This window comes from Prenolepis imparis, unplaced genomic scaffold, assembly GCF_030444845.1.
Source record: "Prenolepis imparis isolate NDT839.2.m4 unplaced genomic scaffold, iyPreImpa1.0 SCAF_1, whole genome shotgun sequence".
NCBI classification, from domain to species: domain Eukaryota; kingdom Metazoa; phylum Arthropoda; class Insecta; order Hymenoptera; family Formicidae; genus Prenolepis; species Prenolepis imparis.
Window position 1 is genome coordinate 25,418,272 of NW_028141159.1, and position 13,559 is coordinate 25,431,830.

The window sequence follows — 13,559 nt, forward strand, 5'->3', positions numbered from 1 at the left end:
AAGCAGTGGTATCAACGCAGAGTACTTGATTACAACTCTCGTTGCAGGTACGGCACGATTTCGGCTGAGATTCGGCTGATCCGTTCCGGATGCTTGCTTGTCGAACAGTGACGAGCGGAAAGCTCGCAGGAATCACGCCGGCAAATTTAATGTCAAAATAGCCCCACCTGTAGCGCTATCAGGACCGTAGCGCGATCTTGTCGATCCCTTAGACTTATAAAGATGGACTGCGCATCCTTGTTGAAAGCCTGTCTTAAACATTAAAAAGAGAGAGCGATAGCGGTCGGATTTCTTTCTCCTTCTAATCGGCTATGTGGTGGGGACGCATTCCCCTGCCTCTCCGTTCATTCTCCATTCATTCTCCACCAGCGAACCCTTCTCCTTCAACTGTGCGAGAGAGAAAAAGATCCAACCACTATATCTCTATTTTTCAATGTTTAAGACAGCCAAACCGTAAGAGCGCGCAGTCTATCTCTATAAGTCTATGGTCGATCCTTACGGTTGTCGCAAGTATCTTATTTGTATCCTCATTGTTCCACTCCGCTGTGATTAGGGTTGTCTCTAGGGCGCCGGGTTCACGTGTCGGATCTCGCGCCGTCGTTGCGTAACGGAGCTCCCGCGCGTCTTGCGCACAAAGTGGCCTTCCTCTCTCAGGCCGTCTTCTCGGTTCATAGGCAGAATAAATTTTATGAGAGGAAATGCGGCAGCATCCGTCCTTTTTGATAACATTTGCTCGTAATTATTGATATCCTCACCTGGCGTGTTTTATTTGTCGGGTGGGCCTCCACTTGTTCTCCTTTCCGCCGAATTCGCCACCGGATGAGATCTTGCCGAACATCCCGTATTTTGCTGTTACGATATCTCAAAAAGAAAACGCTAATAATAACAAAAACAAAAAAATAACGCGAGAACGCAAAGCAGCGGAATCGCGTCCGATTCCGCGTTCGGGTCGCTCTTTCTCTTTTCCGCTAATCGGAAGAACGGAGGCCCCTTTATCATTCTCGAACGGACCGCTCGGCCTTTGTGACAGACAGTTATAAGACGTCTCGTCACAATGTGTGTGTGTGTGTGCGCGCGCGCGCACATACACATACAGTCGAACCTCGCTAATTCGAACTTTGCTAATTCGAAACTTCTACAAATCGAAACAATGTTCGTTTCCCTTGAGAAAACCTCTGTAAGTCGAAAAAAATACGAGGTTAACTCAAAATTTTTGGAGCGCCGTTTGACCTCAGTAATTTGAATTTTCGAAAACAAAGCTTCTGTAATTTGAATCTTTAAAAACAAAGCCTCTGTTATTCGAATTTTCAAAGACAAAGCCTCTGTAATTTGAAACAAACTGTTAATGTTTTGCATATTAAATGTTTGTTTGAACTTATCTGACATTATATACACTGTAAAAAATATCCTTAAATTTAATGTACTTTTAATACATTTGTGCGATCATTTTCATAGATTAATTTTATGTTGTAGCTAAATAAACGAAATAGCTAAACCTCAATAATTTGAACTTTATTCTTATATATCTCGATAATTCGAAAAACTTTATAAGTCAAAACCTCTACAATTCGAAAAATTTTTCTCTTCCCTTCAATTTCGAATTAGCGAAGTTCGACTGTACATATATGTATATACACAGGATGTTTCAGGAGGAATGGTCAACATTCTAGATTCTAGGACACACACACACACACACACACACACACACACACACACACACACACACACACACACACACATGATTGTACACATCATTTTAAGCAAAAAAGTTTATATAAACATTTGTCCTATTCTGAACGGTTATAGAGATACAACGTATTCAGTCTTAAGAACGAATTTATTAATATTCATTAACTTATTAGAAACAAATTCTATGAAACAATTACATGAAATTTTAAACTTATAATATATTTGAATAATTGATATTAATAACTAAACAATAATTTCAATTAATTAATAATAAGTTTGGCATAATTGAATATAAACCATTTTAATTACACTAGAAACTAAAAATTTTAAACTAACACAGAACTTATCAAACATGACCTAATGTTTACATTTGTAACCATTTATTAACCATGGTAACAGAAAATGACGAAAATTTAATATAATTGTTTCATAGCATTTGGTTCTACTAGTAAGTTAATAAATGTATTCTCATTCTTAAACACGTTGTATCTTTATAACAACCATTCAGAAAAAGACATATGTTATAAACATTTTTGCTTAAAATAATGTGTACAATTATGTCCTAGAATGCTGACCATTTCTCCTAAAACACCTTATGTATATATAATATATACACACACACTCTCTCTCTTTCCTCACAATAATTAAGAGAAAAAAAATTGTCTAAAAAATAGGCAAATTTTAAATAGCTGTAACTTTTTGTTTCAAAAAATATAAGAATTTAAAGGACCCCGCTTATTATTGACACAGATACACAACACACACACACACACACACACACACACACACACACACATTCAAGTATATTCAGTTGCACAATAGGCCTGATGATGCTGCTGCCGCTATATCAGTTATTAAGAAGAACGGCTCGTAGAGGTCAAACGATTGATTTTTGGCGATTGTGGCAATGTTGACTTTTGATCAGCATCACATGAACAATATTTCTGCAAAGTTTCAGTTAATTTCACCGAAACCCAATTTCCATAAGGAAATGGCGGGGTCCTTTTAAAAAAGGGTTTCAAAGCTTGAAATTTCTAATTTCGAAAAGTCACAGCTGTTTTTCATTTTCTTCAATTCTGTACTTTTTACATACATGAAACGACGAACTTAACGAAATGGAAAATTTTCTTTTCGTTGTAGACGTGTCGCATGCACAAAAAGATTTGAACAAGAAATGCTGAAGTCACACCCGAACTCCAACGGATTAGCGCCCTCATCTTAGCAGAATTAAAATTGTCGGTAATTATCGACAATTTTAATTCCGCTCTTATCGACAGCAATTTATACAGGGTGTCCGGTTGTTCGCGTTTTACCTGTCGTGGGCGGATAGAGTGGGTTAAGCCGAGTAGAAAAGTCCTGTACCATTTTGCGAAATTCGCAATAATTAATAAGAAATTAATTAAAAAAAGATCGGCTAATTCGCGCGGCTACAAGCACGCGACGAGAAGAGACAGCCCACTCGGGGGTCCAGCGTTATCCGCTGCTCATACATGCTATTATTAGTCTTTCGCAGATTGTTCCTCCCCACGCTTAGCAACCGCGTAACATTAGACTGTTTCTTTTCGCCGCATACTTAGTAACCATGTAAGACTGGGCTGTCTCTTCTCGCTGCGTGCTTGTAGGGTGCGCGAATTGGTCAATCTTTTTAAATTAATTTCTCATTAATTATTGCGAATTTTGCAAAATGGTAAAGGACTTTACTTCGATTTCACCCACTCTACCTGCCCACGACAGGTGAAACGCGAACCACCGGACACCCTGTATAATTTACATATTATTATATCGTTGTGCCCTGTGCAATGAATAGAAAAATGATAGAAAAAATATTATAAATAAATATTATTAAGAATAAGAATTATTTTAAAATAATAAAATCAAAAAGACTCTAATATATAAAAATACAAATTCGGGTATAAAGGATTAGTAAAGGCTAATAAGCTAGTAAAGCCTTTATACTCGAATTTGTATTTATATAATGTTTTTTCGATTTTATTATTTTAAAATAATTCCTATTCCTAATATTGTTTTTATTTCTAATATTTTTTTTGTTGTGCGTAGGGCCTAACAGATGCGTGGTCTATCGATAGGTGCGTCGTCGCATGCAAAGAAATGACGCTCGCACTTATTTTTTCTTCTCTCTCTTGTTCTCACTCTGGTTTTATTTATATTTTATAATATATTTAGAGAGAGAATGATAGAATGAGCTCCGTCCGCCGCCCATTCTCATGAGACGCAACCAACAAATTCAATTTTCGTCTCTCCGTAGATATTTTAGTTTGTACACTACGCATGTAAATGCATCTTTTTCTTTAGAAAAAATGCTATTTTTCGTATACATGCAGTAATAAGTGCATTGTATTTTATCTCTCAAATTTATTACACTACACATCAATTATGATTTGAAAAATCTTATAATTGATTTGTTTATGGTATGATAACAATCATTTATTGTCTTGGGAAAAGCGACAATTTATCATTTTATATAATGGTGAGAAAATGACGTCCCATGCGCTTTACGTCACGAGAATGTTTCTTCACAAGGATTTTTCCCCAAAACTACATCTGTGGCAAAGGCCGCAGCGTAAATTCTACAACACAAATTATCCGGTTGTGTTTGTACTTTTTCAAAAATTATATCATTTACGTTTATTTTAGGAAAACGCTTGTGAATATAATTTTTTCCCTTTACTGCCAATTTTTTATATGTACAGTTGGGTATGCTGTCATACACGCGAAGTTTTATGCCGTCGAAAAAAATGCATCGCCAGTGATCAGTACAATTCCCTCCAATGATTTGTAACTTTTTGCCAGTATCATTGGCTGTAATTAGTTCTGGGAATTCTATGTACTGAACGCTTTGCGTTTTGAAACAAGAAGTTTCTCTAACGATGCGTAAGAATCTATCTAACGATTCTACCTAACCTAACGATTCATCGTTGAGTTTGTTCTGTGCAGGCAAAACATTCTCTTCCACCGAATAAAGAGGAGCAATTGTATCATCCAAAACTTTTCGACGTTTCGCTATTTCATTTTTAGTCAATCTTTGTTTATTCTTTGAATAACTGACTAACAAGTAAACCTACGGAAGTGTCACTCACCGATTTTAATGAAACTTTGCACATTTGTAGAACTATGAAAAATATTCGATACGTATTTTTTTTTATCGGCCAAGGTTCGCTTTGAAGGATTGAAACGACATGGGTTGGATTTTATGCACCAGGTGGAATAAGTTGAATATTTCAAGACATTAAATAAGTATAGGGGTTTTTTGGGGTCGCCGAAACTGAATCTGATGTTAAAATTGTGGAAATCAAAATGGCCGACCCAATATGGCCTCCAGGTACATAAAAAAAGTGTTCAGTTCGGCCTTGTAGGGTATGGAAATATTGTAAAAAATGTTAACTTGAATTTCGGTGTTTCTCAAGGTTATTGATATCGCTAATCACAATTCTGATTTCGAAATTTTACGCAGGAACAATGTTACCAACGTAAGCTGCAGTACGAATATCAGCAGTTACATTCATGCATAAAACTTTGGTACATGGTAAAAATATTTGGTACAACATACCCTACAAGGCCGAACTGAACACTTTTTTTATGTACCTGGAGGCCATATTGGGTCGGCCATTTTGATTTCCATAATTTTAACATCAGATTCAGTTTCGGCGATCCCAAAAAACCCCTATACTTATTTAATGTCTTGAAATATTCAACCTATTCCACCTGGTGCATAAAATCCAACCCTTGCCGTTTCAACCCTTCAGAGCGAACCTTGGCCGATAAAAAAAAAATACGTATCGAATATTTTTCATAGTTCTACAAATGTGCAAAGTTTCATTAAAATCGGTGAGTGACACTTCCGTAGTTGTAAGACGCAATTGCTATCTTGCTCTGTATCAGTCAAAACAGCAGTATTTGTCACGTCTGTTAGCAAAATGTTTTTTTTTAAATTGTTTGCTTTCAATATCTTTTTTTTCTATACTATTTTTTTGTATAGTTTGCAGCATGCTAATTTTCTTTTTAAACGCTTTTTCTTGAGCATCTATTATATATTCTGGGTTTCTAATAGGGATATGCCTATTATGACGGCTATCCAAAATTTCTGGAAGCATGCAGTCATAATAGAAACGTATTAGGAAAGGCAGAATTTGATCTTCCCAAAAGTCTTTGTCTCTATTGATTGTTATAGTTTTTAAATTTTTGGGGGTCCATATTGTAGCAGAATTACGATTGCTATGTACATCGCGGTAATAAGACAAAGGTCAAAGGATGCCGCGAGTCGCGAGTTGTTTAGGCGACCGCACAACGCCGCGGTCTACCCTTATGATGCGTAAGCGACGAAAGCCGTCACTATCGTTTATCTTGGCGGAGCGCTGTAAACAGGCGGCCGATCCTTATTCGATTTCAAGAGCGACCGACCAGCGATTAGCATTAGACGGCGGGTCTTTTGATTTGCGATAAACAACCACCTAGATAGCGAGCCCGAGAACGTCTCGAGCGCACTCCTCAGTTAAGACTTGTCGACGTCGGAACAGCGCTCTGTGTACACGAAATATACCTCTCAAATAAATGTGGTTTTAATTAATTTACTACTCTCTACAATAATTACACCTTTGCCCCTACAATATAGCGAATATGCAATAATTTCGCTGCGTTATATTCAACTGCCCTTGAATTTGATAAAAGAATCGATGATTTTGATTCATTTTATCATTACATTTTTTGTCAAATATACCTTTTAGTAAAGGCAATTTTTGTACTGCCTCATCAGCTGTTAAATTCTCAGCTGATAGAGGACATTTTATCTCCACCAGACCATCTTCATCAATAAGCCCATCGGGAGAAGCACCCAAGCATGGATTGTCATTATCAATAAACAATCCACATGGTTTAATTATTTTATTTATTTTTGCAGCCAACTCTATCCTGGCAACTTCCTCCTTATCGCGACCATATTTAATGGCTGCAGTGTCAATGTGTGGAGGATACAAAATGCTTTTCACAGTCGTTGCACAAGACGTTGTCGATCTCATGCGATATTGTAAGAAATACTTTGTGATAATATTCCCGAATCAGGATAGTTTATAAATTGAAAGGTTTATTACTAAAGAAAGCAGAGATACATTTTAATGGATTAATATTTAATTTGTATTCGACTCAACTGAGTCGATACTGTAAAAGTTTTACAAAAGAAAAGAAAAGATAAGAAAAGATGTACAAATCCAATATAAAGATAATAGTTTCAAATTGAACAATAGGTTCGAAATATCCGGAACGAATGCGAAGTATCGGCCAAACGAACAAAGTTCTCAAAAACGCGATCTTGCCTAAATTCCCGAAAATATATGTCAATTGCTTATAACTGCCGTAAATCGAGTGTCGAGTCGATGTCGATCCGCGCTCTCCGTATCCTCGCGCCAGAGCGCGAGAGCCGTCGATCGGTGGGAGTAGAGCCGGGGACCAGGTGGGGGTCTGGAGCAGTAGCGTAGCTTTTTTTAAGTAAATTGCGGCTTCAGAAAAATCCCTTACAGCTCGACCAGCCTGACGTCCACATTCGTCCTGGATGTATATGGAGATGATTCCAATATTCTTTTTTTTTTTTTTTTTTTTGAGAGAGAATTATCTCATTCTCTTTCCTAAAACACAAATATAATTTTTGTTTCAAGGTTGTCTTAACACTTAATAATAAAAGTTAATATATACATATATATGACGTTTAAAATAATTCTTAATTCTAATTTCGGTATTTATTATATAGTGTCTATGAACACTTCTAACTACTACAAATGTTCGCTGCATATTTTATTCATCGGCCGAATTAATGACGGGTTTTATCCACGGTTTTAATTTGTCCGATGATAATATGGTGTTGTACGGCTTTTGAGTAATATTAAAACCGGGGATATCCGTAATCACGTAACGATTCTTGTTTAGAACCTTGGTGACCTGGTAAGGTCCTTTATATTTTGCCTTTGTCTTTTGACTAACTCCTATTTTTGGTCGGAGATCTCTGACTAATTGTAAGTCGGAAGCCTTCGAGGATTATATCACTTTCCATACTGGTGGAGCTCTGATTACTTCCCCAATTTTTAAAACATGTATGCTCTTTTGCTACTACATTAATTTTAGCTGCTCTCGCGCAGACAATACAATATTTATTACGGACACCAACAAATAACACTTTTTTAGAATGATATCCCGTAATAATAGCTGCTCCGGATGGAGAATCGTAACTACCAGTACGGTAGGATCTCTTCATCCACGAGCCGTCTGTTATCACGGGTATATGCGGAATGCCGTCTATGACATCTCCTCTTTCGATTGCCAAACGTTTTTCCTCTTCGCCAGCCACGCGCATTTCTTTTTCCGCGGCGGCGGCGAAGGTTTCCGACATTTCATTATGATGTCTTATATATTTTTTATTATCCATCCATGGAATATCTACAGCAGCAAGAAGTTCTTCAAGCTGCTTATGACCAGTCCCTGTCAATATAGTACCGGATACGATACCACTATTGACATCCAATATTCTGTCATCTGTCGGTTCACTACAAAAGTCGAATGACCTGTTACACATTCGACATATGACAGAAAAATTGTTTTTCAGACCGTCAGACTTCTTTTCGCGTAATACAAGATCAGCGAAACGACATTCGCCGAGCCAATGAGTGGATATTTTCTGCAATTCAGCAAAAACATGCCCAAAATCAACGATACGTCGCCTCTTCAGAATATAAACGATATGCGTCGATATTCTCATCAGTATGCAAAACAAAATTTTCTATATCTTCGACATCTTCGACATTTTCGATGTCTTCAACATTTCGACGTTTTCGACATTTTCAATGTTTTCAGTGTCTTTGATATCTTTGATATTGTTTTGCATACTTTCCGATTCCATGCATGAATTTGCAGAATTGTCAAGAAATGTAAACGACTGAGGTGACAACGCATCATTATCTGTCATAACATTTGCCTCATCTGTGTATGCGTACGGCTTGTTTATCGACAAACTAGTCAAATTTTCACAAAATTCACGAACATCTGATAGTGATCCCACAGAAGCATCATCATCGAAAATATTTATATATTTTCAGATAATAGAGAAAATGTATCCATAGATAATGATTGCGATGTCGACATGTCATCATCTACATTTCTCTTATTCTTGCATGCATGTAATGGATTTATTGTACCTGGAATTTCGATGGATTCCGATCTAGATCTTCTTCCGGAGTCCTCAACAATTCTTTCTTCATTCATGAAAGAATTGTCACAAGAATTCCTGACACTAACTTGTCGCATACGAAGCATTTTCTGTGCCACAGATAAACGCCTCGCAAACGTAGTTTTCTTCTTATGAGTATTTTTTGGCATAATGTATATATATTGTATATGCCTAAATAATACTAATAATACAAGAATAAAATAAAACACAAATAATAAATATAAAAACAGAATGTCTCTCTCAATACTATGTACACTCTACGTACTTTACAATACTAAAGGTACTGTAATAAAAAGTACACAGAAGTCGAAACAAAAATGCATGAAACAAATACAAGTTGTGCTATCAACGCTGCAATATCCACGCACCAATCACGACACTTCGGCTGCATTCGGGGAGCACGCTATTAGCGCTATCAGCGTGCTTTGTCCTTGTTCAACTTTTGGTAAGTAACAAAAACAGAGCGACGCTGTCAGCGCTAAATAGCGTTTTTCCGAACGCACCCTTCATGGGTTGCGCGATTGTAAGCGATATAATTGCATTCGATAGTACCTTGCAACATGGCGAATCGCGAGCATGGTGAATAATTATTCTCTTCATTTAGATATACAATTATATGAATATGTATATGTATATGTGTACATACGTACTATTTTTTTAATTCCTATTATCTATATGAAACATTATTTATATATATGCTATTATTAATTGAGATTCTTGTAAGCAATGAATTTTTCTAAACTATGATAACCTATGATAACGTTCTTTAACACACACATATATACATATATATATATATATATAATTAGCATTATATTATATAATAAAATTATCTAATTAAATTCTTTTGCAGCAATACCGATGCCTGCACCGGCCGCGGCCGCGGTCGTGCCGGTTGGCTACATATTGCCTGGCGTTCCTGGCAATGTGCTGCCAGGCCATGTGCTGCCAGGCCACGTGCTGCCAGGCCACGTACTGCCAGGCCACGTGCTGCCAGGCCACGTACTGCCAGGCCACGTGCTGCCAGGCCACGTGCTGCCCAATCGCAGGGGCGGGTGCCCCTTGTTATTGTAATGCCAGAACGGCGACCACAAAACGTAAGTATATTTTGATCAAAAATAGGTATTTTCCTATTAGTGACACAAATGGACACAAGTCGACACAAATGTTATTATTCTGTCTTTTTTCAACATTCAGAAATAATAAAACATAAAATGATACTTGTGTCAGCTTGTGTCAACTTGTGTCACTAATAGGAAAGCACCCTATATTTATTTAATTTATAAATAAAATAAAACTCATAACTGAACTAGCAAATTGTTTATTCAAAATCACAATGTTAAAAAACACAACAATACAATCAATTTATATAAGGACACACAAAATTTGACTAACATTTATGACAAAGTAATAAAAGTCGTTTAGATGGTTAATCCGTTTTATTTCAATTAGTCCTTGACGAATCATCATATTGACAAGGCATTTTCTCTCTTTCTTTCTATGCCAACTTTAATCTTTCCGTTATAGTTATACCAACAATCTATAAATGTGAATTTTTAAGCACTGTACCTTCCACTTGACAAGTATGTTTGATTCTTTATTTCTTTTTCTTTTCTTTTCTTTCTTTTTTTTTTGCATTGTTCTATTTATTGTCAAACCATTATTCGTTAATTACTTTCTGTTTATAGTGTATTCACTTGATAAGGACCACAACCAAATTGAATAAACAATTTACTAGTTCAATGGAATGAGTTTTATTTTTAATTTACAATTAGCGATACTAAGAATTTAATAATTTAATTTATATAAGTATATAACTGTGAATATATATATATATATATATATATAAATATATATATTTAAAATTATTATTTTTATTATTAGAAAATTTTAAATGATATGAATGCAAGATATTATATAAAATAATGTTTTCTTTATGATAATATTATAGTATAAATTATATGAGAAAGAGACGATAAAAAAAAGTAACATTTTTTGTAACTTAAAATAATTATTTGAAATTAATTTTTTTTATAGATATCAGAACGAAGAAGGCGTTATCGCCAACGTCGGCGTGAACGGCGGCAACAAATACAAATGCCGCCGCTACCACCGCCTCCACCACAACAACCGCTGCCACCACCTCCACCACAACAACCGCTGCCACCACCACCACCAGAACAACAGCCGCCACCACCACCGCCACAGCCAAGAGGAATGAGGGAAATGAGGGGAATGAGAGTAGGGGGGAGAGGAAAAAATTATTTTTTTAACTTTTATTGAAAAAATAATGAATTTTTTTGATAATATATTCATATTTATGTAATAAATATATTCATATATATAATAAATATATTCATATATATAATAAATATATTCATATATATAATAAATATATTCATATATATAATAAATATATTCATATTTATATAATAATTAATAATTATTAACCATTATATAAAGACACTTCCTAGCAAATACATTATATAAATGTTATATACATGTAAGTAATCAAGCATATGTTACATGTAACGTATATGTTAGTTGTAATTTCCCACTCATAGATGTAACATTTTCAATATAACATATATTATATTGTAGTTATATTGTGTAATTATATATCAAATAGCACATTGATGCATTGATAAATCAGTGTGATATCTGGGATATGATGACAATATAACTACAACATAATATATGTTATATTGAAAATGTTACATCTATTAGTAGGAAATTATAACTAACATATACGTTACATGTAACATGCTTGATTACTTACATGTATATAACATATACATATATATATAATGTGTTTATTGGGTTACTCCAGTAATAGAATAAAGAAAACGTTTTGTTTCAAATGTTAAAAATTAAGGATTTGCCTTTTTATACCTTTTATATCATTTATACCATTTATACCTTTTATACCATTTATACCATTTATATTATATGTATGTATATGTATCTATTTTATACCTAAAATAATTTTTAAAAAGAATTTCCCGTAAAAAATAATGTACCCCCAAAAAATGTAAAAATCAAAACTAAAATTAACCAACAACTAGCCAAGACATAGAAAATATTCAATTTCTAAAGCATTTTATAATTTTATAATAATATTTGTAATTTGAAATATTTGCAATTTGAAATTGTAATTTAAAATAATATTTCCCATAAAATCAATTTTGCTTATAAAAAACATTATGATAGATTCTTTTCAAAAAATTAAAATGCATTTTAAGGAAAAGAGGGAGAATTAACGAATATCACATGCCGATGAAAGAAGCTTTAAACATGCGATAAATAGATCGTAAAGTGTGTGATATTAGGGGATTTTAAGGCGAATTTTATATGTAATATAATTACATACGAACATGATTTGTTAACATTTGCTACGCGCAAAACGCTTTGCTTGTCCACGGATTTTTTCGCATGTTAAAACATTACAGGAATTACACTCATTGTCAGTATGAAAAATCTATCTATAATATACGTAACGTAAACTATAAATTTTCACTACTGGCAGTTTATATCGGAATGCCCATATATGCATGTACAATAAATTGTAATCAATTAAAGAATCGTTAATGTTTATTTACTGAAAAAATAACTTTCCTGATTAATAAATCAAATTAATAAATTTGAAATTATAAATGTTATTAATTTAAAGCAAATTTCTTTACAACATATTTATTAATAACAATTAACAGAGTTATCATTAAAAATTAAAAATTAAATTAATTATCATAAAAAGCAATTTTGGGGTAAAAAGAGTGAATAAAAAAAATCTATTATATCTCCAATATAGCAATCATTATAATTGCTTTATTTTTATTAAAATTATTAAATTATATTTTTCGAACTCAAATTATTTTTCTATATTATTAATTTACTACACAAAATAACTTGCTGCTATGATTAAATTTGATAATAAAAGAGTTTGTTCCATGAGCATACTGACACAATTGCTTTCATATATAACTTTCTGTCGAACAAATATCATATATAACTTTCTGTCCAACAAATCTGCTTAATTACTAATATTAAATTTAACTCACAAATAGCTTTGGTGAATCAACAATTTAATTTTTATGTTAATCGATGAATTTTTGTATAGAGCTTGTTCTCAAAGTAGAAAAATTAACAATTAATGACAAAAAAGCTGAAGGATTTGAAGAATATAAGTTGGTACAAAAAATAATTTAAATAAAAATTGTACTTTAAAGAAAAATAATATAAAAAGCATCCAAAAAATAATAAACAAACATAATATATATTTTTTCCTAATAGTTTAAAATAAATTTTTGATAATTTATTTTCTCTTCTTTTCAGAAACTTACTTACAATTACTATAATTATTGTACAGATAAGAGTTATAATTTAAAAAGATTTATGGAGACCATAAAAAAGACATGCAATGAAAAATAAATTAAACTTAAAATATTTTTAAAAAAATATTTTTGTACAAAATATTGAAATACACACAGATGATATATTTAATTATTTATCTTTTATATTTTATAATATAAGGAGCAATAATATCCTATATAATTATCTCAAATAATATCTCTAAAATATGTTTTGATTGGAACACTTTATTAATAGAATTATTTTTTTAAGGTAAACTTTCAAAATTTGAAAA

At 33.5% G+C, this 13,559-nt stretch overlaps 2 protein-coding genes and 1 long non-coding RNA gene across 5 annotated transcripts in view; 1 reads left to right on the top strand and 2 right to left on the bottom strand.

Annotated features, from left to right (window-relative positions):
* The window catches only part of LOC145937791 (uncharacterized), a 39,584-nt gene that overhangs the window by 7,950 nt on the left and 18,075 nt on the right, over positions 1–13,559 (bottom strand). The window contains exon 2 of one of the 3 annotated variants that reach the window (XR_014425644.1): positions 6,859–7,325. The exons of the other annotated variants lie outside the window; for them this stretch is intronic. This is a non-coding gene — a long non-coding RNA (uncharacterized LOC145937791). Of the gene's footprint in view, positions 1–6,858; positions 7,326–13,559 lie in introns of those variants that run through there. 3 annotated transcript variants of the gene reach the window in all.
* Positions 7,334–9,526, bottom strand: LOC145937784 (uncharacterized). The gene is made up of 2 exons (XM_083041163.1): positions 8,886–9,526; positions 7,334–8,368 (listed from the first exon to the last, which is right to left on the bottom strand). Exons 1-2 carry the CDS (start codon positions 8,946–8,948, stop codon positions 7,673–7,675), a joined length of 759 nt encoding a protein of 252 aa, XP_082897289.1. The 5' UTR covers positions 8,949–9,526; the 3' UTR covers positions 7,334–7,672.
* Positions 9,426–11,200, top strand: LOC145944464 (uncharacterized). The gene is made up of 3 exons (XM_083052804.1): positions 9,426–9,496; positions 9,771–10,014; positions 10,955–11,200. Exons 1-3 carry the CDS (start codon positions 9,426–9,428, stop codon positions 11,198–11,200), a joined length of 561 nt encoding a protein of 186 aa, XP_082908930.1.